This window comes from Exophiala bonariae, assembly GCF_035927105.1.
Source record: "Exophiala bonariae strain CCFEE 5792 chromosome Unknown scaffold_40, whole genome shotgun sequence".
In the NCBI taxonomy this organism is placed as follows: domain Eukaryota; kingdom Fungi; phylum Ascomycota; class Eurotiomycetes; order Chaetothyriales; family Herpotrichiellaceae; genus Exophiala; species Exophiala bonariae.
Genome location: NW_027042515.1, coordinates 236,792 through 261,387, shown reverse-complemented (window position 1 = coordinate 261,387; position 24,596 = coordinate 236,792). Strand labels below are relative to the sequence as shown.

Genomic DNA, 24,596 nt, shown 5'->3' with positions numbered 1-24,596 from the left:
AAGTCGGCCATCCGCAGCGGTTCCTGACCCAGAAAGCTTGTTCCCAGCCCCTGTGGTCGACGCCTTGCGCTTCTGAGTAATCCTCCATCAAACTACCTACAAGAGACGAGAGCATAAGTTAAGGACATTGTAAATCAATATTTCTAGAAGGATGAGATACTGCTTCCCGGACAATCTCCGAGGAAACTTTGCTGTACATCGGTACGCCAGTCAGACCAGGCTGCAGATTAATATGTGGAACCCCTGAGCAATGTGGCCTTGCCTTAGTCTTGGGCTGTAACTAATGATGAATTTAAATACGCAATTGCAATCAAACATTGGCCTGGTCCAGTGATTGTCGCGTCTTGAACTTTCTGGCTGGAACTTTGTTCATGAAGAGTTCATCTAACTCCTCGAAAGACAAATGAGAACATTCCGGTTGGAATACCCAAAGATATATTGTGCACAAGATCGAGAGTGCGCCGAAGATGAATGTCACCTTGGCACCCAGGTTCGCCTTATCAGGATTAAACAGGTAGGGCAAAACGAAACCCCACATCGTCTACTCGTCCTGTTAGCATTCTCCATTACTCCATCAGAGCCCTTTCGTCTTGGATTACTCACAAATAGTCCATTTTCGAGAGCAAAGGCCATGGAAGCAGTCTTGACTCGCAATCGTGGTGTGGGAATCTCGGCCAAGATTGTATACGCTGTTGCCCCAATCGTTACGTTGAAAACGAAGCAATAAAGTAGTAGCAAGGCTACCGTGCCCTTGATTGCTCCAGGAGTGGCTGCCACTGCCAGACCACCAGTGAGAAGCAGAAGCAAGGTGAGCAAACACAAGCCCCAGAAGCTGAGAGACCGTCGTCCCACTCTGTCGATGAGAAATAGGGAGCATATATTGCCGACCAACGACAGCAAACCTTGCACAATTGAAAGATGGAAGGACGCTTGTGTGCTAAAACCGGCGAGCTGTTGATAGTAGGTACTGTAACTTGCAACGAAGGAAACACCGATCAATGCCTGACATGCCAAAGGCATCAGTGAGACAATTGTACGCCGGAGGTTAGATCGGCGGAAGCATTCAAGGTAGGTGGCCCCCATGGTCTCATTCTTTGTCTTGGCAAGCGTCCTCTTGATAAGGCTCAAGTGCACTTCGGCACTCGATGGATCGTATCCCAGCTTTGCTAATGACTCCAGAGCTTCGCCGTCGTTCCTTCTATCAGTCGACCACCATGGCGACTCGGGTATAAAGGGCAGAAATAATGCAGTAAATCCTGCGAAGCTATACTCCGATGCGAAGGCAGTGCGATATGCCCAGTGTGTCTTCTGATCACCAGTAAAGTTGATGATCAGAGAAGCTGTGAGGGATCCCAAGGTCATTGATATCGGGGCTGCTGCGGTCAAGACACCACGCAACCTCTGGGGGGCGATTTCTCCAATATATGTCATACACAACGTCCCAAACCCACCAGCGCAAAATCCACTCAGGAGTATTCCCCCAAAGTAGACTTGGTTGGTCGTAGCCACGAACTCGAGGGTGATGGAGAGGAACTTAAAGGCCAGAAGAAATGTAAAGGTTATCTTTCGCCCCCACTGGTCCGCCACATTTGCGGCAAGAAATGCGCCTACCACTCCTCTGAATCGATATTAGCTGAGTCCATACGCGTTTGACTTCTCCGAAATGGACTCACGCAGCATTTGTAGCCCCATAGTAGGCTGCCTGCCATGCCGCTGGAAGAACATAATGCCCTCCGAACTGATAGCCAAAGTCTTTTCGGAATTGTGGTATCCCTAGCACTGAACCACTGATAGAGTTGGTGTATGCCGATGTGACCATCACGAATATTGCATAGATGCTCCAGGAGAATGCGACTGGGTTTTTACGAACTGCATCAAAAACGCCAACCACGCCTTCGACGTCGCCCTTGGATGGTCCACTAAGACCACTCGAGTCCGACCGGATTGTTCTTAGAGTCACCACAGGTTCCACCTTGACCGTGTCATCCCTCTGCCCTGGAACAACATTTGAAGCCATGGTTAAGGCGGTGAGTTTGGTCAGGCAGTTATCTGGACGATCATATATGCATGGACACCCACTCGCTCGATGACGCTCAATCAAAGGATGTGGACATAGATTATAAACATCCACGATGCCGCAAGTCCTGCCATCGCTACATCTTTTGCTGGAATTAGACTCCCTGTGAACTAGATTTAACCAGGAAAACAGCACATTGTGTCAGCTTGAGAGGCTTGACAGAATGTTGGGCCAAGAGGTCTTTGACTCGTATTCGATCCAGACCTTTCCCGCTACCGAGCGGCAATGATCGAGTCATGGGGTAGAGATGTCTTCCCAATGGGTTCGGTGTCGTCCAATTGATCGGAAGAGCCACATCCAAGTTTCATTCCGTCCACTCATGAGGTATCAAGGCCGTGCTGCTGAAATGCGGCAGAGGTGACAAGCGTACGGGCACTAGTGACTAAGCATGCATAAGATCTGGAGCAATCCAGAAGGGCGAATAGAACGACCAGCGAAGCAGACCAACAGGGTCGATAGCGGGACACACAGCCTGCCAAGCACGTGGGCCCGTTCATGGAATCACGCCAGTTTTCAGCCTGTTCCACTTTGCGTTTAATCTAAGCGAAAATTCGCTGGGTAATGTGATTTGACTCAATTGTCAGAGTTCCCTTGTAGCTCCGCTTCAATTACGGGGATATCAAGATGGTCGACGACTTTGGGTATCTGGTGAGAGATGATACCGCGAAGAGACACTGCCTTTTCGGGTCGACTCTAGTAGAGAATGTTGGCGACCTCTGGCACGGCATCATCAAAACTAGCTCTTTGATAGCAGTGACCACAGGTTCGTCAACTTGTTGTACCTGAGTTGAAAATGCCCGATCAGGGCATGAAGAAGCCTCTTCTATTCATTGTGAACAACCCGTCGAATTATACCAAGGGCGAGAGAGACGCAAAGGCAGCAGTTGCCTCGCACGTGTCTGCCCGATACCGAGGATGGAGGAAGATCAACCGGCGAAGCCTCATGCTTGATTCAACCACAAGAGCCATCTTGACAACAAGTGGACTGCCTTCTTCACCACCAGTAAAGATCAAGATTGAAATGGAGGATCCCGCCTATGCCAAAAACGTCGAACGACTCAACAAACACCACGATGAAATGACCCGAAGGAGCGAGCATTTCTCTTCGGGATTTTCCAAGAAGACCTTCCAATTCCAGAAGGAAGATATTGAGGATTGGGCCATTTTCACCGACCTCATCTCACCACAAATTAGCAGCCTTGGTTCACATTTCTTTGACCCATTCAGCCCACCAAGTCTCAAGTTCGACACGGAAATGAGGTCGAATCTGCATTTCTACTTCAAAGTCATTCATCCTTTTGCAACACACCTAATGAAGCCATGGTGCTGGTTCGACAACTTGGCTCAGATTCAAAGCACGCCTGTTCTTGCCTATGCTGTCGCTGCTTTCACGTCGATCTTTTTGTCAGGTTGCCTCAAAGGTGGCCCTGGCGTCGTGCTACCACCAGCTGAGGAGAAAGGTCGAGTGTCGCTCTGGCCCATTCCTCCATGGCTTAGGCTTCAAACCAACTGTCTGGCAGAGCTGAATGCTCTGTTGAGCAAGCCGATGCCACAAATGGTTGAAGAGTGCTATGAGGCCATTTTGTTTCTTTTTCGTATCTCGGTCTTGCTCGCAGACGGAGAATCTGCAAGGATGCACTATAAAGCTCTCAAACGTATTGCACCCATGGCTGGTAGAAAGCAGGTTCCATTGTTTACGGAGCTGGCGCTGTAAGTTTCGAACACGTCAAGGCATCATCTTTTATTGACCCTACTAGAACCAAAGTCAACATCGTCTGCGCTTTTCTTCACCATCAATCGATCATACTTCTTCGCACGAGGGAGAATCACACCGTGAGACGCGTGAAGGAAGTCATCGAAATCGACCGCAAACTCTGGACATCCGATCGAGAGTGGTATAATCATCGAGCAAGTCTGTCAGCACGAATGCTGGCCTGGCGCGTGGAGGAGCCTGCTGACAAGCTCCAGAGTGAGACTGCAGCAGCACTGCGGAGGCTAGACCCGAGGAGCAAAGTGCTGACAGATGCGGAAAATCTCGAAATGCAACGTTGCTATCAGATTGCGATATATTTCGTAATGTACCTTCATGGGATCAACTTCAATACAGGGGCACCTCGGGTACGATCGAGCGTTGACACATTGCGTGATAAACTCAGCAAGATGAATTTGTACTTTATGAGCACAGTCTGTAGGACCTCCCTGTTTAATATCTTGCTGGCAGGTGCAATGGCATCGCGTGGCCGGTGGGAAAGGGGCTGGTTCATCAAACAGATAACGACTCTTTATCCCGAAGTTCGGTATATGGATGACGTCTATGCAATGCTGGTCGAATTCATTGATCCTTTTGGGATCGTTTTCAGTGTCGTGGAGGAGATTTGGGAGGATGTTCTGAAGTTTCGTTCGGCCATGTCAATTCGGACTGGTAACATGGATCTTTATCGAGGTGATATTGTCCGACCAGTCGAACAAAACAGGCCGATCACCTATTCCCCCGACTTATCCAAGCCTCCCGATGTGGTGGAAGACAAAGAGGTAGTAATTGAGGTCGGTGAGGAATTTGACTGAGCATAGTATGATAAGTCTGGTACATCTCCCCAGAAAACTATTGATCGAGAGAGAGCACAACTTCTCGGTGGTGATCTAGTGACTGATGTCTTCCATGACCTGTGCGATCGCGTCCCTGAAAAGAAGATGTGCATATAATCTGTGAAAGGTATACATGAAGAGGGGTAAGACATCCTTATCGTGAATCGGGTTACAAGCCATTGAGGCGAACGCAATTCTGACCACACTGCCATCACCTGGACGATGTTCATCATCTCGATACACCATGAAGCGATGTGCTCCCGCGAAGGTGGATTGATCGGATCCGAATGCGAAATCAACATGGCTTGGCTGTGTTGATTCGTTTGGATGTCTACTTTGAGGGTCTTTCATCGACTTGTCCACCAAATGAAAGGCTCCGAAAAGGATAGTATTCAGAGCGGGTAGTACTGGTTTGTTCAAACAACTTGACGACCAGATTGCGGGAGCGCTCTTGGAAGGTGATGGATCTGGCAAATATAGTCAGTAAGTTGCTCGTGCCAACATGAAAATGTTTGTTGAACGTGCCAGAGAAATGGACAAGGCTCAGTCGGAGAGCACGGAGCACAGCGCTTTCTGGAGCGAATACCCAGCCCCCGAAGAACCCTTTGACGAAACTTGCTAGTATCTTTTCATCTGAAAAATGCTCTGCGGAGGCTGGAAGCTGGAGTTGAATCGACCATATGTCAGACCGGGCCTGGTATCTTCGCGGGTTGACCACTTTGGAGCACGTTTGACTGTTCAGGAATGATGGATCCCCACCCTCGTGCAAGTTGATGGAAGACCTATTTACTTGATTGATCCGGCGCAGCACCAGAAGGCTCCAAGCACTCAATACCAAGGTCGGAGGTAGAACCGCCCACTTGAGGAATTTGGTCGCCATTGATGATAAGAGACGCGCTCGAAGGACACGGAAGACGATGGGAGGTACACTCAGCTAAGCATCAATAAGTGCGATAGCTACCTACTGGTAGGACTGAAAATGAAGAACGGAATTTCGTACTCGTGTTCAAGTTCCACGATACGACAATCGACTCTAACTCATTCGGCCGTAACAACGGAGTGGAAGCAAACTTCCTAGACCGGAGCGAGTGCACCATTTGATTGACTCTACCTGCAAGTAAAGGTCTCCCGGATTCTTTACCCGCGCAGGTACTAGCAGAGTCCTTGTTCCCAGGCTGCAGCCATATTGCTGACGGTTCAAGCTGCTTGAATTGTACCACGGTGTTGGCTACCTAAGTATCTAGGTAGGTACATACCTACGGCACCTAAGTTAAAGAGGAGGTTCAAGTTTCAGTTTCGCGGAGATTCTTCACCCGGATCTGAATTAGTGCGAAATCCTCTTGGCATAGTATGCCACACGTGATCTCTGCTTCACCGTAGAAGAATACCTGCATTCACTGCATGCCTCGTGCTTCACGCTACGCGTCGGTTGTGGACTGCTTCGGGATTGGGTTTGTAAATAATTCGGTGGAAAACAACTTGATACTCATTACCACTCCACGCAAACCCACCCATTATTCATGATCAAGAAGCACTCTCGCAAGCATGGCTCCCGGCTCCTTGAGCCCAGTCTACCTTCCAGACTTGGCCAAATGCTTTGCGGGCGATATTCTTATTCCGTGAGCCTGCCCAAATGCTGTTTTATCAAACTGTTTGACTGACAAGACCCAGGTCCTGGGAGGATCTCCTTGATGCATTGTTGTCCCACGACACCCGACGCTCCGACTTTGCCGTTGAGATCCTCTCCAGCGAGCGCCCGAAACGAGTTCTTTCCAAGTTTCCTCCTGTATTCAGTACCCCATCAGCTAATTCAAAAACTGCGTTCGACACCTCTACTGCCACGGTTCCGCCCACTTCCTCTCTCTACGCCATCGATGAAATCAAGTCGGATGCCCTGTGGCTGAGCACACAAACAGGTCTCGAAGAGCTGGAGGCTCTCCGCCTGGTTGTTCTGGAGTGGCAGCATCGCCCCGAATCAAAACTCGAAGAAGGATTGTCCGATGCTGAACTTGCAAGTCTTAGAGATGCCGTTGGGGCTGACTATTTGGAACGGCAAACACGATCCCAGTCGGGAACGTGTCAGCGAGATGATGCAGACTTCGATACTCAGAATGCACGCCATGGCCGGCTGCTCATGCGCTTTCTGCGACAACAAGTCACCGTGTTTCGCATCCATCGAGAACTGGTTGAAATGAGCCTGTTACCTGCCAAATTAAGGATCTCGTCTGCCCATGTTCAGAGTCTTGTCACCGAGACCGCCCAGAATGAGCAAAGTGCCCCCAACCAGTGGCCAGCTGATCCTTACATCAAAGCATTACAATCACAATTAACGACTCTGAGAGACCGCCCTGAATGGAGTCTACAGGAACCCGAAAACTTCAGTGTTCAAGACGTCTCACAAACAACAAGTTTACAGATACTTGTGGAAATTTTGAAGACTTTCGCGCTCAGGACGAGGAGTTCTGCAACTGGCATTTCAAGCGCAGACTTGCTCGACTGGCTACAATTCATGCGTTCTGAGGACTTTTTTGCTCCATTCACATCAGAGCTTGAAGAGCAACGACTCGTGATCGAAAATATTCAGCTGTCCGCGGCTCTGTTGACCGTGACGTTATTTAATCCCGCCTCATCCATCTCTAGTTTGACTACTGTGGCGTCACCAAACTCGTTGTTACGGCCAACCGAACCAACAGGGTTCTTTCTTGATCCCCAAGCGGCTTCAGAAATCCATGAACTCATGATCAACCAAGCAAGATGCAGAAATGTCCACGCCGGGCCAGCGGTTCTGTCCTGGGCGGTCATTCTGCAACATATACGATTCCTCTGCTCCCGGGCAAAGAATGCTCGTGACAATCATTTTGCTTCACGTGTCGTGGATGGAGTTGCAGTATTCGACGCGGCCACCGGTCGAAGAGGATCCAGCGGTAGTACCACGTCGCAGCACCAGGGCCCGATTGAGGACGTCTGGGAAAGCATCACAAACGGCCATCCTGCAGATAGTACTGAACAGAGTGATCCAGCAGATCAGCTACTTTCTCTTGTCGTGGCTGATTGCCAGGTTTTCGAGTATATCGTCTTTCTGACTAAACAAATACCCGCTCCAACGACCGTCTCCTCTGCCTACGAATTGCAAACCTTACAGGAACTTGTCGCGGTATCTTTCACATCCCTCGGTTATACCCCAGAGTCTGTTTCAGCTCAGCTAGCTTTGATGTCGACTCTGCAGGTGCAGCCAAGCGGTTCAATACTTTTTGACCCATCCCTGGAAATGCTGGAGAACAGTGACCTTCTCGAAGGATTTTACGACACGGCAGCCTCGCGGTTTCCCTACGAAACCCTGCCGTTCCTAAAATTTTCAAGGGCTCTGGCCAGGACCAATGTGTTCGAAGAGGGAACACATTATGTCGAATATCGTATGAAAGCGCTGACCACTTTCACCCAAGCTGCCGACGATAATGTCGATTTTACCACCATCCGGGAAGACGAAAATGCGAACTTGGTCATGCTTCGTAGTGCCATTAGTGAGGTAAACCTGTCAAAGGCACAAACTCTGATGTTAGAGTATACCACCCCAGGACAAGAGGTTAACAGCATTATTCCCCCACAGACGGAAGGACAAGTCATTTCCGAGTCGTTCCCACGCGTCATCAGGTGGGACCACAAGTTCTCGGGCTTCGCATACCTGGGGAAACTTCTAGAACTCTACTATCTGAGAATCGCTTCGACTTCACTTTCGGGCTCAGAGTCGACCGAAGAAGTAGTTTCTGAAGTTGTGTCACTCGCAGCGACTCTGTTGCATAACATTTTGGGAAACGCTGCTCCTAGATCCATCGTCACTGCCCAGGAGCACTGTGTAAGAGTTTTGGATGAGTTTAGCGCTCATCTAAACACAGGGAATGACTTCTCGGCATACGTGTTTGAGATACTTGAGCAGGAGCTCCAGTCGTTCCGCCGACGATCCACGTTGACCTTTGACACGAAAGTGTTGATTTCATGCCTGGATTTTGCTATAGTGTTTACCAAAATCAGACCAAATCAAGTTTGGTCCACTATCAACCGTTGCAGTTTATTCGGCCGCCATACTGCAAGCGGGCTAATGCTACCACTCATTTCAGCAGTCGAAATTCCTCAGGGCAATTTCGACTTCCTCGAAAAGTGTACTCAATTGTACCGGACCCTTGTGAAATCGGCAATAACTCGTCGGCCACCAGACACGTCTTCCGGAAGACGATCCGGGACAGAACCTAGCGTGATTCCCTCCGTCATCCAGCGCATCCAGGGACCATGCATACTGGCATCGACGGAGATCATGTTTGCCATTTTTCAACAGATCCAGGAATGGTCCTTCACATCCCGCGAACAGTTTGCACGGGTCAACAAAACCATAGCAGATTCATTTTCAGATATACTATGCTTCACTTTCAATTTTGGAGACAGTATAAAGTCCAACGTGGGTGTCAACAGTGTTTTCATTGAGGCTGCCACCTTCTTGACAACGGCTTTCCGACCAGCCAGCATGGATGACGTTCAAGCTAAACCTATTGTACGATACCTCGTTGCAGCTGGCTGTGGCCATGAACGTATGACTCGTCAAGGCGCTGGCGAGGGAAATAATGTCAAGTCAATGTTGTCGTTAACCATATTATTGATTCGATTTGGCCTGCTCCAGGATCTACCTTTGTCATCTACCGATATGCATGTCTTCAATGTATTGCCTGCGATCGCTCGAATACTTCAGTTCTACCCATCATGTAGGTCGACCTGCCTCACACTGATTCAGTCCACAATCACATATGTTGAACGCTATCAGCCAACTTCCTTATTACGCCAGTTCGGAACAACGTCTTGTCTTGGCTTTGTACACCTGATCAAGCATATTGACCAGCAATCACACTCCATCAAAGTTCGTGACGAAATCTGGAGGCTTCTCTCCCTGTTAGTCAAGGGTACCCAACAGTGGGTAGCAAATCTACTTCTCACCGGCGCTTTACCTCAGGATCCAAGAAAGCAAAAGGGCCAAGATCAATCTCTGAAGTCACTTCGTGGCAAGACGTTTCTTCAAACTGCTATCGAGGAACTTGGTGATATCGTAGCAATGCCTCCTGTTGTTGCCATTTCGATGCTCCAATTCGTCTCACAGGCTCAATCTTCTTGGCCATGGGTTACGAATGACTTGAAGTCTTCAAATGACTTCTTCAACAAACTCGTCAATTATGTTACCAAAAGCACATCACAAAACCACGACGAGGTGCAGTTGTCTTTGCAAAATGCCATTGCAATTCAAGTGACAGAGTTATCCACAACTCATCTTCATTACTCGAAAGTCAATCAAGACCAGTCTGCTGTCAAGACCTTCACTCCACTTCTAGAGTGGCTCGCACAGAATGCAATTACTGTGTCAGGTTACAAGGCGTCGCTGCACTCAAATTTACGGAAGAACTTCTCTGCAAAGTACAGTGGGCTTGTCGTTTCCACCATCAGGCGTACAGGACTGATTGAAAGACGGTATGGTCTCAATTTCTTCTACGATGTTGACTTCGGAGACCAGCTGTTTGTGCATGACTCCCACTGGAATGGAGGCCCAAGCAGGGCCTCTGACCAGTCCTTCTCTGCTGAGTTTCGACGCGCAAATGCCAACCTCTCACTTGTAGACTCGGAGCTTGCACTTTTGCAGAGTCTGCATCATTTCTGTGTGGAGCATTGTATGCTGTTCGCTCGCGAACGAGAAGATCAAACTCTATTGGCTCGAATTGTCAGCCAATCTCTACATGCAAATGCTGAGTCATTCTCCCCTGAACCGATTTTCGAAAGTATCCTCCAAACACGAGCAGAGCTTTGTCTCGCACTCCTTCGACAACTGTTAGTGGCAGAAGCGAAGGGCTCAAGTTTATCGAACTTACTGGAGCCAGCCTGGATTGCGATGAGAGCCCAGAACAAAAGCTACGGCGAAGCCATTGTCAATCGCGATCTCGTCTACTGGCGTTCCATGCTATCTATTTTGATCATGATTGTCAATTATCATGATAAGAGAGTTCCTAAACCAACTGTCTTGCCAGGAACCAACACCTCTCTAATTGTTCTTGATCCTGCGAATGTGATCTTCTTGGAGATAGCTACTGCATTAGTTGCTGAGGGCTTCAAGACAGTGGTGGCCGCACTCCAAGAGCAGCAACTGAATGGGTCTGGAACTGAGAATGAGGAAGAAGATCTCGTTGGGATTCGTGATGTCCTTCTGCTTCTCACCCTTTTCCAAGCCATTTTGAGACTACCACTCCTTGCTCAGTTTTCGAATGAGCTGTCGGAAAGATTGTCATCTTCAGGTGTGATCTCATCAAGTCTTTTACTTTATTCTTGGTCCCATCTACTTGTAAAACCCGACGGTGGTGAGCAGCCCAACTATGCAGACCTTAGCATCCAATTTCTGGTTTCCCTATCATCGCTCCCCTTGGTTGCAGAAGAGCTTGCTGTGGAGGGTGCTCTCAACCGCCTTTCCACCTCCAAGACGACCGAATCCCTACAGCGTATTCGCGGAGGCGTGTCGCACGTCGATCAACGACCCAACTGTGCACCACTATACCGGATATGGGCAGGCGGCCTGCTTCCCCTCTGCCTGAACCTACTACATGCGGTTGGGGGGGTGATTGCTGCTGAGATATCAGGATTCCTTAATCAATTCCCAAATCAGCTAGTAAGAGCAAGTAGCAGTTTCATGATTGGACCAACGACACGTAAGGAAGGTACCGATATTGTCACCTTCCTGAAGGCCAGTGAATCAAGTACACTTGCCTTGATATCCCATATTCTGGCGTCCTATCGTGAGGCTGGAGCGTCTGCAGCTGTGGAACCGACGGCCATTTCGGCGCTGGTTGGATATGATGAACACCGCAAGGCGATCATTGAGGATCTGAGCAACAATCTGGCATTGAAGCCTGCCGAGCGTCAGGGTCTCACTGTTGCCACGAATGAGCGGGAGCTCGAATGGCAAAAGTCCACCAAAGGCGACATGCTTGATGCCAAGATCGTGAAAGAGAACCGGATAGCGTTGGCGGCTTTGAGGCGGGAGGAAGACTTTGATGAAAAGTAATGATGGAACACGATAGGATACCTGCACAGGTGGGCAAGATGGATTGAGCGCCTGCCGATTTGGTCTAGGGCAGTCGTGGCGGAAGCAACGTTGATGACTTTAATTTCCCATGATAGGGACTCTTGTATCATGCAGGTTTAGCATTAATGGACCTGGATGTTCTTAGCGAACAGTCCTCGTCATTTGTTATGAGCTGATGTAATAGACACCGGTAGACACGACCATGAAGGCGTAGCGTAGCCTGCAGAAATTCATCACGTGCTATTTTATCTTCGAATGTCTATCGATGTAGCCAAGGGCTGTCCGCATCCTATGCTAAATTCTTATGTCATTACAACCTGGCACCCTCTTTCCTCAGCCGCTCCCTCGTGATATCTCTCAACTGTCGCCTCAGGATTTTTCCTGAAGGATTTTTTGGGATGGCATCAAGGAACTCGACGCCACCAGCTAGTCTCTTGTAGCGAATGACCTTTCCTTCAACGAACTTCTGGACTTGTTGAACCGTAAGGTTTTCACCCTCCGCACCAACCTGCCGCACGACAAAGGCGCGGGGTTTCTCATCGCCGTCTTCAGTCGGCATGCCGATAACGGCCACATCGGCGATGCCGGGGTGCTCGAGCAAGAGGGCTTCGAGCTCGGCAGGCGCGACTTGGTTGCCCTTGACCTTGATGAGTTCTTTCATGCGGTCGACGATGAAGAATTTGCCGTCCTCGTCGACATAGGCGATGTCGCCAGTGCGCAGCCAGCCGTCAGGTGTGAGGGTTTCCTTAGTGGCTTTTTCATTGCGCCAGTAGCCTTTCATCACGTTGGGACCACGGCACCATAATTCGCCTACTGCCTGAGGGCCTCGGCCAGTGACTTCGGTGGTGCCGTCCTCAGTCATAATTTTGGCCTCGCAGTTTGCGTTTGGTTCACCAACTGCGGCTGATGTCGAGATCTGGTTGGGATCCCATCCGAGGAGTGAGCAGGTGCATCTAGAGGTTCCATGTTAGCAGGTTGGACGAGGGACGGCTAGAAGGAGGGGGTGCATACTCAGTCATGCCCCAACCCTGTTTAAGATTCAGTCCACGACCCAGCCTGTTCTCGAGCTGTAAAGAGACATCCCTACCCAATGGAGCTGCACCACAGCCGATGTTCTCAACGGAACTTAAGTCGTAGTCTTTGACAGCAGGGTGCTTGGCCAACAAAACCGCAATTGGAGGAACGAGCTGATAATCGGTGATTTTGAATCTCTGGGTATACTCGAGGAACTTTAAGAAATCAAACTTGGGCATGATGTACACGGGGACGCCTCGGTTGAACGCCCCAGCAACGAAAAACGTCTGCCCGTATGCATGGTAAAGTGGTAGAAAGCACAGCCACGATGCGCGGGTGTTGCGGGCCTCGTGGTCGGTGTTCAGAGTTGACATATGCTCAACCTGCAGAGTGTTGGAAATGTAGTTTTTATGTGTGATTTCCACACCTTTAGGAACACCCGTGGTGCCGGAAGAGTAGTTGAGAGCCAAGGTTGTATCAGATTGCCCAGGCCCGGTCAGATCGTCCCATTGGAAATCTCGGGCATCTTCTTCCGAGGCAAAGAGCTCGCTCCAGTATCTGAGACCATTGGTACCATGGGTCTCGCCATCGTAGATCTTGGAATTGAAGACGAACAGCCTCTCATGTGGATCGAGACCGGCCAATTTTGCAGCTTCGACACCCGTCTCGAGGGCCACATCTGAACACAACAGGTATGTAGCACCACTGTCCTTGAGTTGATGAGCTAGTTCTCGTGCAACGAAGGTGGGATTTGCCCCAGTGAAGATACCACCGGCGCACAAGGTGCCCATGAAGACCACGGGGACGAAGAGATCATTGCCGCTGAACAACAGCACACGGTCCCCTTTCTTGAAATGCTTGGATCTTAACAGACCCAGAGCCAGTCGCTGTGCCCATAACCGGAATTGATTGCGTGTAATGTAATGGGTTTCCGGGCGAGCGGCTTCAGAAAAAGCTCGTTTGTCGCCCAAGTCCTGTGTGGGAGAGGTGAAGAGGAATTGTGGGAGAGAGCAGTCTGGGACTGGGACCGTCCAACGCGATTTGTGTGGCATGTTTGGAGTGGGAGAGGATTGAAGCGGTTTTGGGGTAATGACGACAGACAAGATCTCGGATCTCGGTGGGAGGTGTGAGCAGCGGTGTGTATATGTATATGCAGCGAGAGAGGTAGAGGGAGACAAAGGGGGAGAACGCGTTTGAGTTTGAGAGTGTGAAGGACAAGAAATGTCATAAACTAGCAGCAGAAGAAGTAGCCTTGTCAGGTGTATCTACCGAGTACCGAGCACCAACCTCGAATTGCCAGGAAAGGTTCCAAGCAACGAATCAAAGGCGGAAGCTGCATGATGGAGAGAGCCATTTGGTAGGTCGTCGACAAGTGCAAGTCTGGTCAGTCTGTCCGTGCTGGTCAATCCAGACTTGTCCATTAACCGATATCCACCAAGGCCCTCAGGACCAATTGAGAGGTTGAATTCAGAGTCAATCTTTGCTTTGACCTTTAGCTTGAGAAGAAGATGTCGAAGTCGAAGAAAACAAGACAGAAACAGGCGGGGAAGCGACGATGAACCGAGGCAAAATGTCGGTTGCCTTTGACTCTCGGACGAACAATTTTCCGAGTACAGTGTCAGACAGGCTAGCGTGGGGTCATTCGCATGTATTTTGAACGTCATTCACGTGGTTTTTTGGTCATTCTTGATAATTCACCTCGGGAGTCCCCCGACCACTGTCGAATTTTATGTACATCGAGGTTATGATATCGCTTCCGCTTTTCATCCCACACTGTCAAGACCATAGTATATAATACGAAGTAACTAACGCCAATTCGCTATGTAAACCCATGCCTCTCTTAAAATCATCCAGTCCCCTTAACATTGCCCATTACTATTGCCCATTGCCCACCAAGATCATTCCATGTAACCGTCAAAGTTGTGTTTCTCAGCATTCTGTTGAGGATCACGCCCCAGTCTGCCGGCGCTCGTCCGTAGCTTTCCCCTCCTCGCATCGATAAGTGGTGAAATCCACTGGTCAGGAACATTACCACCAACCATCTTGTCCCCCTTCTTCAAGTAAGTGGTCGCTCCAAGCAATGTCGGTTGGAAGTTGATGTAAACCCCCTCCCAATGATGACGATCCACCTCGAAGATTTCATGGTTGATCCCGATGTGATCCAACTTGCCGTCCCCCACAGATGCATTCCACCAGTCCCAGGCTGCGCGGTGGACAGGTTGATAGGCGAAATTGTGCACATCCTCGGTTGAGCGCCAGTAGCTGAGGAAGAGGAACTCGTTGGCTCCGTTCTTGTCCTGGCTACTCCACGTGGACCCGCCGTAGAAGCCATTTTCGACCGAATTCTGCTCCAAGGCCTTGGTCATGTTGTTGAGAAAATCACCCGTCTCTTTGAGATTGGGAGCGAAGATGCCCAGCGGGTGATTTGACTTGGCGCCCAGCATGAACACCACCACCTTCTCATTGGAGGAGTCTTCATGGAAGTTGCCATCTTCATCGGGAATCTGGGGAGAGACGCGATGAAGGATGGCATCGTCCATGTAGTAATTTCGCTTGAACCCAAAGGTGATGGCCAAGCTATCACCGAAGCGGGCCGCCAGGATCAAGAAGACTGGGAGGAACGCATAGAGACGAGGAATAATGAAGACCAGGATGGATTGAAGAAGCGCTCCGATCAGCAGCCAGGTGGAAACACTGAAGTTCTCGCGGAGAGCGTATAGAAATCGTGACTTGCCACTTGGCGATCTGGATTGCGATTTGGGCTTCTTGTCGGAAGGGGGTAGAACACTTTTGAACGCCATCCTAAGAACAAATGAGTCTGGTTATTTTGGAAGGTGTGGCCCCAATCAAGTATGGGAAAGCTGTTCTGTCAAGGTGAGGATGGATGTATGCTTCCTATATTGATATCTGGGCGTATGCCGAGTATATATAACAACAGACGAACTATCAACGCACGTATGGAAAGGTTACCTTGCCCCGCAGAAACACGATCATGGATCCGGACCCCCGGGGTCCTAGTTAGAGGCGGCTTCATAGTCATCCGGAGACGCATTTCAGAACTTGGCAGCCTGGAGGCAGGATACCAGCTACGGCCGGTAGACATCATGACCTACGACGTACGCGGTTCACGTCGGAGAACCAGCCGCTTTACGAACTAGGCTTTCAGTGGCATCCAGGACTCTGTAAGCATGGCAATAAAGTGATTGGAAGTTTGCTGGCGAAACGCGGTGCAAGAAGGTCGGTACCCTGTCAGAATCATTGACATCTTCTACGCCTCCTAGGACTCTAGGAGTGACTCAAGTGTACTAGTCGGTAGTCTGGGGACCAAAAGCAGCAGCAGATCCAGACCTCCATCATTACCATTACTTATCCGGTGATTCGTTCGTGACCTGCAAGATTGATTATTACCTCAGTCAATCACCCGCCTGGGAACGCACGCTCCCGGGGACAAAGCCAAATGATCATGCAGCGTTCCGTGGCTACCATCTAGGTTTTAGGCCCCCTAGGCATTTGGTAAAGCAGTATGCATCATTGGAAAAAGAGATAATCGTATCTTCTAGGTAGGCCTCCAATCTATCTTTGTCATGGGTTACTAACTGCTGATTTTTGACTTTTTAGTTCCATCTCAAACTCATAGTTTCTCGCGAATCTTTCTCTCTTTTCGGTCGTCGGTAATCTGTCTAGTTATTTTCGCCGAGTTCATTGCAATTGGAACAACACCGAGCGCCGGGCATAAACTTGATGAACGAGCGCTCCAAAGCCCCAGGTGGGCAATTAACAATCCCAAATTTGGTCGCCTGAAGGCTCTAAGCAGTTGTCTTCTCTTGCCTCTTGGCAGGCGCCAGACCCAAGCCATTGCGATTGCGGAAAAATAGTACGCCTGCATCTTCGCCTGTTGCGCCCTCGAGCGGCTCAACCCAGTTGCACCAGCGCATCGAGGTCCAAATGCTCTTGAGGAACCCCAAAGACCCGCCCCGAGTATCACTGCGGTAATGACGGCCCATGACGCTCTTGATGGCATCGCCTGCCTCGTCGGCATGGTAGAATGGAATGGTGCTCACGTAGTGGTGAAGAACGTGGGTTTCGATGATGCCGTGGAGGAGTTGGCGACCGACAAATCCAAATTCCCGATCAATGGTCGCTGCGGCGCCTCGTGTATAGGTCCAAGACTCGGGGGTATAGTGGGGCAGGGAAGGGTCGGTATGTTGAAGGAAGGTAATGGCCACTAATTTGTTGTGTTAGCATACAGATCGATCCAAGGCCAGCTCGTGGATCCAAACTTACCCAACCAGTGATTCACCCACAGATATGGGGCAATATACCAAACAAACAGATTGGCGAAACCATAGTTCTTGCCCACCAAGAACAAGATGCTGCTGGTGATGAGGAGACCCAGATCGCTGAGAAGAATCAATTTGGCGTCCTTGGCCTCATATAACGGGCTGTTGGGGTTGAAGTGATTGACGCCAGTACCGAACCCGTTTTGCTTGCCCACACCACGGCCTTCACGTTGTCCCTCATGCTTGTTATGGCCAGTGACGTTGGTAAGGAGATACATGGGCCAGCCACCGAGTTGCTGGGCGATCAAATGGTAAGCAGTGGCGATGGGAGTTTCCTCGGTCAGTTCGTCGAGTTGGTGGAGGAGGTAACCCCGCTTGGTGGCATATTCTTCCTTGGTGGACGGCACAAAGACCATGTCTCGCTCCATGTGGCCGGTGGCTTTGTGGTGCTTACCGTGTGAGATCTTCCAGGAAAAGTAAGGGACCAAAAGAGCGGAATGGCAGAACCAGCCAACGGTGTCGTTCAAGACTTTGCTGGGAGAGAAGGATTGATGCCCGCACTCGTGAGCCAACACCCATAATCCAGTGCCGAACAGGCCTTGAATGACGGTGTACAGAAACCAGAGACCAGCTCGGAGAGGAGTCGAGGGGATGACTTCGGGAGTGACAAAGCGGTTGAAGAGATAAAAGGTGGTGGCCAATGATACAACGTCTCGAGCAACATAGTACAAGCCAGTGGCGGCAGACCTCTCAAAGCAATGCTTAGGGATGGCTTTGTGGATGTCACCAATGGTGTAATCAGGGATCTCGAAGCTGTTTCCGTATGTGTCCACGAGCTGCGTCTTCTTCTGAGAGGTGGTCTTGTTCTGGATGGCTACGTCCTCCTCGGAGAGAGATGACAATGAGGTCGACGAGGGGGAAGTTCTCGGACTATCGAGAGGTGAGATGTTGGCTGAAGTGTTGGGCGTGGATTCGGTGGTTGTGGACCGTCGAAGGGCGCCTTCAGACTGCAAAGCGGTGGTTGCCATGATGGAGGCTGTCTTTTGAGAAGTTCAGGATCGATAATTGCAGTGATGTGTGGGAAGGGAGGACGATAGTGGGAAGGGAGTTGAGTTGCTGGTATGATGGTGGCTCACACCGGTGATGTAGAGATGGCAAGAAGAACAGAAGAAGAGGAATAATGGAAGCCAGAAGCCAGAGTCCAGGGCTATTTAGGTCGGGTACCGAGTACTAGTAGGTGGTCATGCAAGAGAATATTGCGGAGGGAATAGATTTTCATCGGTGACAGATATCCGTGTCTGTGTCTGGAGCAAACATTTCTTGTTCAGTGCGTCTGAGGCGAGTGCGAGTGGCCTGTTGTCCGAAATTTCTCAACAGAAAGTTGAATCTGAGCTCGGCGGGTTTCGACATTTGAGGGGTCCAGGTGGGAACTGCCAGTCAGAGGCGGGACGGAGGGCATGGGGGCGCCCCCGGGCCACCATCTGGGCACCAAGTGCCACTTAGACCCAGCGCTAAATTCAGGGACGATACCGATTTCGCATGGCGCCGTGGGCGGTGAGATTCAACTGGAACCAGAGGACGAGAGGGGTACCTGAGGTGGGCAGCTTTGAACCCGAGGCTCGACTCCGGGCGTCCTCTGTACTGATTAGCCTCACGAGAGGCGCAGAACCCCCCTCGACAGGGATCCTGCTGCCCGATCCTGGTCCTTTCCTAAGCTAACTACCTAGGTAACTAGGGCTCAGGTTCAAGTTGCTCAGTGCTGGCATCATGAAAAATGAGTTCAATTATCCATATCTCCATATTTCCATCATCCCATATTCTATACAGTACTTGACAACAAAACGTTTTGATAATCGCTCACCTGATCTCACCTGCTACCATTCAGCATCTCAGATGATCGTCCTGTTGATGGAGTGGGTCCTGCTAGTGGTCTAGACAATGTCCATGATGGCTACTAGGATTCGACTCGGCGTAGCCACCGAGACCTGACCTGCCATTGAAGCCTCTGGCCACCTGTCCAGAGTTGATGTGCTTGCCCTGGTGGTCATGGGCTTCATGGAAAAGGCCTAGGACTTTCTGCATGATACATACTGCGTAGTAGTCGTGGCCGCCCTGTCTGCAACCACCATGTCATCTCACTCTCCTCACCTTCGCTGATCATCGAATCTCATAGCCACAGGCCACCACATCTGTACAGAAGTCTCTGAGTCGTGTTCAATGGATCGACGCAGTGCCGAGCCCATCTTCTCCACGCCAGTGGTTCTGAAGGTGTTGGCTGCAACCCTTCGCAACTCAAATGCACCATCGACAGCGTTCCTTCGAACCACATGACTCTCCCAGTCGCTTTTGGTTGTCTCTGCACGCAGATGGCGAGACAGCCGACCACTGAGAATCGCTCTTAGACTCTTGACATGTGCTATTATTCCAACAGATTCACATGCTCGGTCATCATCTCTTCCCCGTCTTCATCCTACCTAGGTATCCAAGGCAGAAGGCACCTCGACCTCGGTCAGCCGGATCGACTGTTCAAGCGTGCTACAAGACTCATTGCTGGACGATCGTGCATTCTACCCCGTGGAACACCTACCCGTAGCATGGAGTTCTAGCCTCAATAGGTGCTCGCTGGGAACAGTCTTGATTAGCTATTTGAAGTTTTCAGACGAGTATCATTGGTACCGTCACTCCACTAGTGATGTCCAACGAGAGGTAGCGCATGATGCTTTTGTGGTGCCCACTACTCGATCAAGGGCAGTGACATAGGACAAAAGGTGCGGTGAAAAGCGGTCGAGTGACTGGTTGTAGGGACGTCCAGATTATGAAACGCCACGCCAATTTTTTGTTGGGACGTGTGGATGGAGCTTGCCACATTTTTTACCTTGACTGGTAGGGTCTGACTGCCAAAACTGTAACGTGAGCAGGGTGCAATATGCTAGTCCATCTGAAGCTAGAGCACGGTTCGGCCCGGTACTCAATCGGCGGGATGCATCGCGACTAGGAGCTCCCCTGCAGATCTCCTTCGAAATTCTGTAAGAAGTTGCAGAACGAGCTCTCCCCTAGATCTCAAGCGTTCAACAAGCTGGACATATACTATTGGACACCTCCTCATGAGTCCTAACTCAGTAAAATACATGGAGCTCACTTCTCATTCCTGACGCGGTCATCAACAATCGCTCTCGGGGGTGGACCCTCGTTGACACAATCAAAACATAGCCAACATTCTTGTCACTTAATATTGCGTACAAGCTGGACCACCGGAATAGCCATGGTTGCTTGTACTGGTGCTGATTCTGGAGGTTGTCTCAACTACAAACACAATCCAGTGGGAAGCAAGAGCCACTGATACTACGCGGGCAATTTAGCCGTGCACTTTCATGCATCTCGAGACTTGGTAACCTCGCCTTCATCCACAACAACCGTGCTTGCCACTTGCAAATCATCCTCTGGGAAGATGACCTTCTTTTTCTTGGTAGATGCCTTTCGAGGATTCGGGGCTGTAATTGCTCTCAATTTCCATTTAATCTTGTTCTGAGGACCCACATACCTCTGAAAATATCGGTAAGCTCCTCAAGAGTTCTCCCATGAGTCTCTACAGCAAAAAGGTAGATGACGATCGGGATCAGGGCGTTCCATATAATGTACAGAAAATAGAACTTCCAACCTGTCCCAAGTCAGTGAACGGGTCATGTTCTCGAAGCTTAGGTCAACCAACCTGCCCGTCCGAGGCCGATCGGAGTTACATAAGTGTTGAAGAAGGTGGATACACTATCCATGATGGCGTAGAAACCTGCTCCTTTTGCTCGAGTTTCAAAAGACAGGCACTCGATGGGGTAAACCGGGTGCAGTGGTGTAAATGTCAAAGAATACGTCAGTCGGAATAAGAAGATGAATGCCACGATCGTTTTCGAGGCGCTGATGTTCGCATGTCGAAGATACTGCGGCTTCGAATAAATCGCTGTCATTGCCGTGATGATGATGAACTCGAGGCAGAAGAGAAGCGACGCTGTTATGAAGATTGTCCTTCGACCGAACCGTCCCGCTATAAATATTGCTGCGAAGGCTGCACAAGGATATGAAAGCGTATTGAGAATAGCAACGTAAAGTATCTGCTCCCTAGAAGACTTGACTCCCGCTTGTTTCAACATAACTGATTCCATTAGTGGGAAGAACACCAGGGACAAATATTGCTTACCTGGCGCAAAATAGGTGACTGAAGCATTGCCAGCCCACTGACCGATGAAGGCCATTCCGATAACCATCGCGATCCTCCACCGTGCTTCATGGCTATTGAAAAGTGCGCGATAGTCCCACCACACCTTATCCGTTCCTTCAAGACTGATTCCTGCAACCATCTCCCGCATTTCGAGTCCGACGAGTGGTGAAGTCGAGTTTCCGTCGCCATGGTACTTGGCGAGCATCGCTTGAGCATCATCCTGACGCCCATGGGCAAGGAGCCATCGAGGAGACTCAGCAAGAAATGGAGCCGAAATAAGGACGAGAGCCGGGGCCACAGCCTGAAGGTATACGGGCACTCTCCATGCATAATCTGACTTGATTGCAAGGGTACCGTACGTGACCCATGCTACGATCATCGCGCCGACAAAATAGAAGGTATTGTACATTGCTAGAGGTCATTAGCTCACTTCTCAGACTCTGTCTGAAAGTACTCACAGGTAAATGCGCTCCTCCAGGCGGGATGAGCAATCTCTGCAGCATATGTCACACCACTACCTTGACCCACGGCAATGCCAAAGCCACATAGGAATCTACCAGCCATAAATCCATGAACTGACGCCATTAGTATGCAGATACGAGTTGAGGAGTGCTACTGACTGTTGGTCGAAGATCCTTGCACACAGGCTCCAACAACAATGAACAAACTTCCTAGGCACATACCACATCGTCGTCCAAATTCTGAAGGGCCCAAAACGTTAATATTGTGATCTAGCACTTGATTCATCCGTTGATGCCTCCCATCACCATGGTGTCCATAGGAACAAGGATTTCAACTGGATAGTAAGTGAACTCACGATCGCCAACCGGTCCTGTGAACGGAGAACCCACGAGGAAACCAATAGGGTAAATGGCAAAAACGATTCCTGTCGAACCACCCGTCATCGACGCACCAAAATACTTCTATCAAACTGTCAATGGCAGTGTACTTGTGATACTCTGTACACACCTGATACTGAGGCATGGCATTGATGCCAGACATCAGACTTCCATCATAACCGTTGGCCCAAGCCCTGTCATCCAATATAAGCTGTGTAATATCGGAAATGGTATGGTCCAACTTACAACATCATAGAAACAAGCATCATATAGTACAGCTGCAACGTATTCCGTGTGAAGACCTTAGGCTTTGCTTTCGCAATTGCTTCGTCTAAAGGCATACTGAGAACCGACCTGACACATTTTTGTTGATTTCCCTGAGCGATTTCCCTATGCACTATGGAAGCCTTTGTCGTCTCGAGCGATGTCATTTTTCCAATAGTAATTGTGCAATATAGTATGACAAACCTCATCCGAACCTGTTACAGAGGCCTGGCAAGGTGTTAAATATGAGATTCCTCAGTAGGGATTCCCAAGCCTTCATCCTCAGATTGACCGTTTCCCCTAAGAGGCTGTAGGCATCTCAAGCTCTGGGTAACAAGGCATCACAGTGACTCAAGGATGGGATAAAACATGTAATCCCGTTGCACCATGTGGACGTGCATTATATCCCGTTCCAGTATGCATCCCGCATCGTATCCCTCGGCGTATCCCGCGCTCTTCTATTGGCACAGGCATCTATCCCGTTCACATTCTCTCGGTTGGAATGTTCAAAACCACACAAATTTACGATGCCACAGAAGACATTGTGAATCTTCGAAGCCATTCAATCTTGGCAATCATAACCGTTCCCGTTTTCACTCTGCCCTCATCTCAGTAATGACTCCCATTGCGGTTGAAACTACAAATTCCCACAATGTGGGAACTGGAGTTCAACCAACAAAAGCACACGATTTGCAGCATGAACCCATGAGTGCTTCTGGCCTGCTCGACCATCAGAAGTTTTTTGAAATCACCCCTCTCATTGGTAGAGAATATCCAGACGTTCAGATCGCGGACTTGATGCGATCATCCCGGAGAGACCAATATATCCGAGATCTCGCAATTACAGGTAGTCCGGTCATCCTCCAAGTTCCCGTCACGTCCACTAATCTTCTTCAGTCTCCGAGAGATGTGTGGTCTTTTTCAGACAGCAGGATGGAATGACTCCCGCGCTCCAGAAAGAATTGGCGCTTTTGCTTGGCAGTCTTAGTGCGCGTCCTGCTCTGAATGGGCTCCACATCCATCCACTGGTGGAGGGAAAGATGGAAGTTGACTTCATCGATAGAGGTGTGAATGTCATTTCTTCTCAGATCAGCCAGAAATTGGAAGGAGAGAGATACGGTGATAGGTATTCGTTTGCCAGTCGCGGCTGGCACAGCGAGTAAGCCTCCCAGTTACGATCTGCATACGCGACTAATGTTCAGTAGTATGTCTTGGGAGCCTATGCCATCTGATTATGCCGTACTCAAAATGAATGAAACTCCACATAGTGGAGGTGACACTCTTTGGGCCTCTGGATATGAGGTCTACGATCGGCTCTCAACACCTATGCAGAAGTTTCTGGAGGGCTTGACCGCCAGCCATGATGTGCCGCAATTCATCGCGCAAGCTGAACGTGTGGGCTTTAATATTCATCCTGGGCCACGAGGCGCACCAGAGAATGTTGGAACACATTTGACAGCCATACATCCTCTGATTCGAACAAACCCAGTCACAGGATGGAAGTCCGTCTTCTGTTCTGGTGGTAACACGCCTAGAATCAACGAATTGACTAAACAAGAGTCCGATAGGACTTTGGAATACCTGGCAGATCTGTGCAACCAGAACCATGATCTGCAGGTCCGCTTTAAGTGGGGCGTCAACGACGTCGCCGTCTGGGACAATCGAAGTGCATATCGTGGGTCAACTCAACCTCCTTTCTAGAGTGCGTGCTGACTTGTCTGAGACACTGCAACGAGAGATCTTGATGGTTCTGGCCCAAGGACTGGAAGGCGAACCGCTGGAATTGGAGAGAAGCCGTACTTTGACCAGGCATCAACCTCGCGTCGAGAAGCACTGGCAGCGAAGAGAAGCTGAACGTGGCCTATGCACTGAGCTTGGAACCTCAGTCCATGACAGCTACAACGATGAACGCTAGTTTGGCTAGGATTCATTATTATCACAACGAACTTGTCCCAGATAAGCCACTATCCTTGCTCTAACTCATACCGATAGACCCAGCAGTAGTTAGATACCCTCAAGCATTGAGTATCGCAACTTTCGTTGAGTTCTCCCTAGCTTGAGCATTATCTTAGACTTGAACAGTTGCGCGATTTTGTTCAGATATTCGCAAAGCATAATTAAGAACAAAGAATTACTTTACTCATGCTTTCCAACAGTTTTTGCACGCTTTGAAGTCTTTCCCACAGCCTACCAGTTCCGCAGACGAAGACTACTTAGGGCT

General features: G+C 49.7%; 8 protein-coding genes across 8 annotated transcripts; 3 read left to right on the top strand and 5 right to left on the bottom strand.

The window, feature by feature from the left end:
* Positions 1-310: 310 nt before the first annotated feature.
* LTR84_010241 (uncharacterized protein) lies at positions 311-2,017 on the bottom strand (the record flags this gene model as incomplete). The annotated part of the gene is made up of 3 exons (XM_064853778.1): positions 311-541; positions 604-1,618; positions 1,674-2,017. 3 exons carry the CDS (start codon positions 2,015-2,017, stop codon positions 311-313), a joined length of 1,590 nt encoding a protein of 529 aa, XP_064700732.1.
* Positions 2,018-2,870: 853 nt separating this feature from the next.
* On the top strand, positions 2,871-4,642 carry LTR84_010240 (uncharacterized protein; the record flags this gene model as incomplete). The annotated part of the gene is made up of 2 exons (XM_064853777.1): positions 2,871-3,787; positions 3,835-4,642. 2 exons carry the CDS (start codon positions 2,871-2,873, stop codon positions 4,640-4,642), a joined length of 1,725 nt encoding a protein of 574 aa, XP_064700731.1.
* Positions 4,643-6,208: 1,566 nt separating this feature from the next.
* LTR84_010239 (uncharacterized protein) lies at positions 6,209-11,747 on the top strand (the record flags this gene model as incomplete). Its single annotated transcript, XM_064853776.1, has 2 exons — positions 6,209-6,282; positions 6,335-11,747. 2 exons carry the CDS (start codon positions 6,209-6,211, stop codon positions 11,745-11,747), a joined length of 5,487 nt encoding a protein of 1,828 aa, XP_064700730.1.
* Positions 11,748-12,078: 331 nt separating this feature from the next.
* On the bottom strand, positions 12,079-13,834 carry LTR84_010238 (uncharacterized protein; the record flags this gene model as incomplete). Its single annotated transcript, XM_064853775.1, has 2 exons — positions 12,079-12,721; positions 12,780-13,834. The coding sequence occupies 2 exons, from the start codon at positions 13,832-13,834 to the stop codon at positions 12,079-12,081; spliced, it is 1,698 nt and encodes a 565-aa protein (XP_064700729.1).
* An 846-nt stretch (positions 13,835-14,680) lies between these two features.
* LTR84_010237 (uncharacterized protein) lies at positions 14,681-15,583 on the bottom strand (the record flags this gene model as incomplete). Its single annotated transcript, XM_064853774.1, has 1 exon — positions 14,681-15,583. The coding sequence occupies one exon, from the start codon at positions 15,581-15,583 to the stop codon at positions 14,681-14,683; it is 903 nt and encodes a 300-aa protein (XP_064700728.1).
* Positions 15,584-16,588: 1,005 nt separating this feature from the next.
* On the bottom strand, positions 16,589-18,090 carry LTR84_010236 (uncharacterized protein; the record flags this gene model as incomplete). The annotated part of the gene is made up of 2 exons (XM_064853773.1): positions 16,589-17,007; positions 17,067-18,090. The coding sequence occupies 2 exons, from the start codon at positions 18,088-18,090 to the stop codon at positions 16,589-16,591; spliced, it is 1,443 nt and encodes a 480-aa protein (XP_064700727.1).
* A 2,341-nt stretch (positions 18,091-20,431) lies between these two features.
* LTR84_010235 (uncharacterized protein) lies at positions 20,432-22,452 on the bottom strand (the record flags this gene model as incomplete). The annotated part of the gene is made up of 8 exons (XM_064853772.1): positions 20,432-20,553; positions 20,604-20,720; positions 20,772-21,206; positions 21,252-21,683; positions 21,731-21,847; positions 22,090-22,195; positions 22,242-22,305; positions 22,358-22,452. The coding sequence occupies 8 exons, from the start codon at positions 22,450-22,452 to the stop codon at positions 20,432-20,434; spliced, it is 1,488 nt and encodes a 495-aa protein (XP_064700726.1).
* Positions 22,453-22,990: 538 nt separating this feature from the next.
* On the top strand, positions 22,991-24,076 carry LTR84_010234 (uncharacterized protein; the record flags this gene model as incomplete). Its single annotated transcript, XM_064853771.1, has 3 exons — positions 22,991-23,222; positions 23,273-23,534; positions 23,581-24,076. 3 exons carry the CDS (start codon positions 22,991-22,993, stop codon positions 24,074-24,076), a joined length of 990 nt encoding a protein of 329 aa, XP_064700725.1.
* Positions 24,077-24,596: the final 520 nt, after the last annotated feature.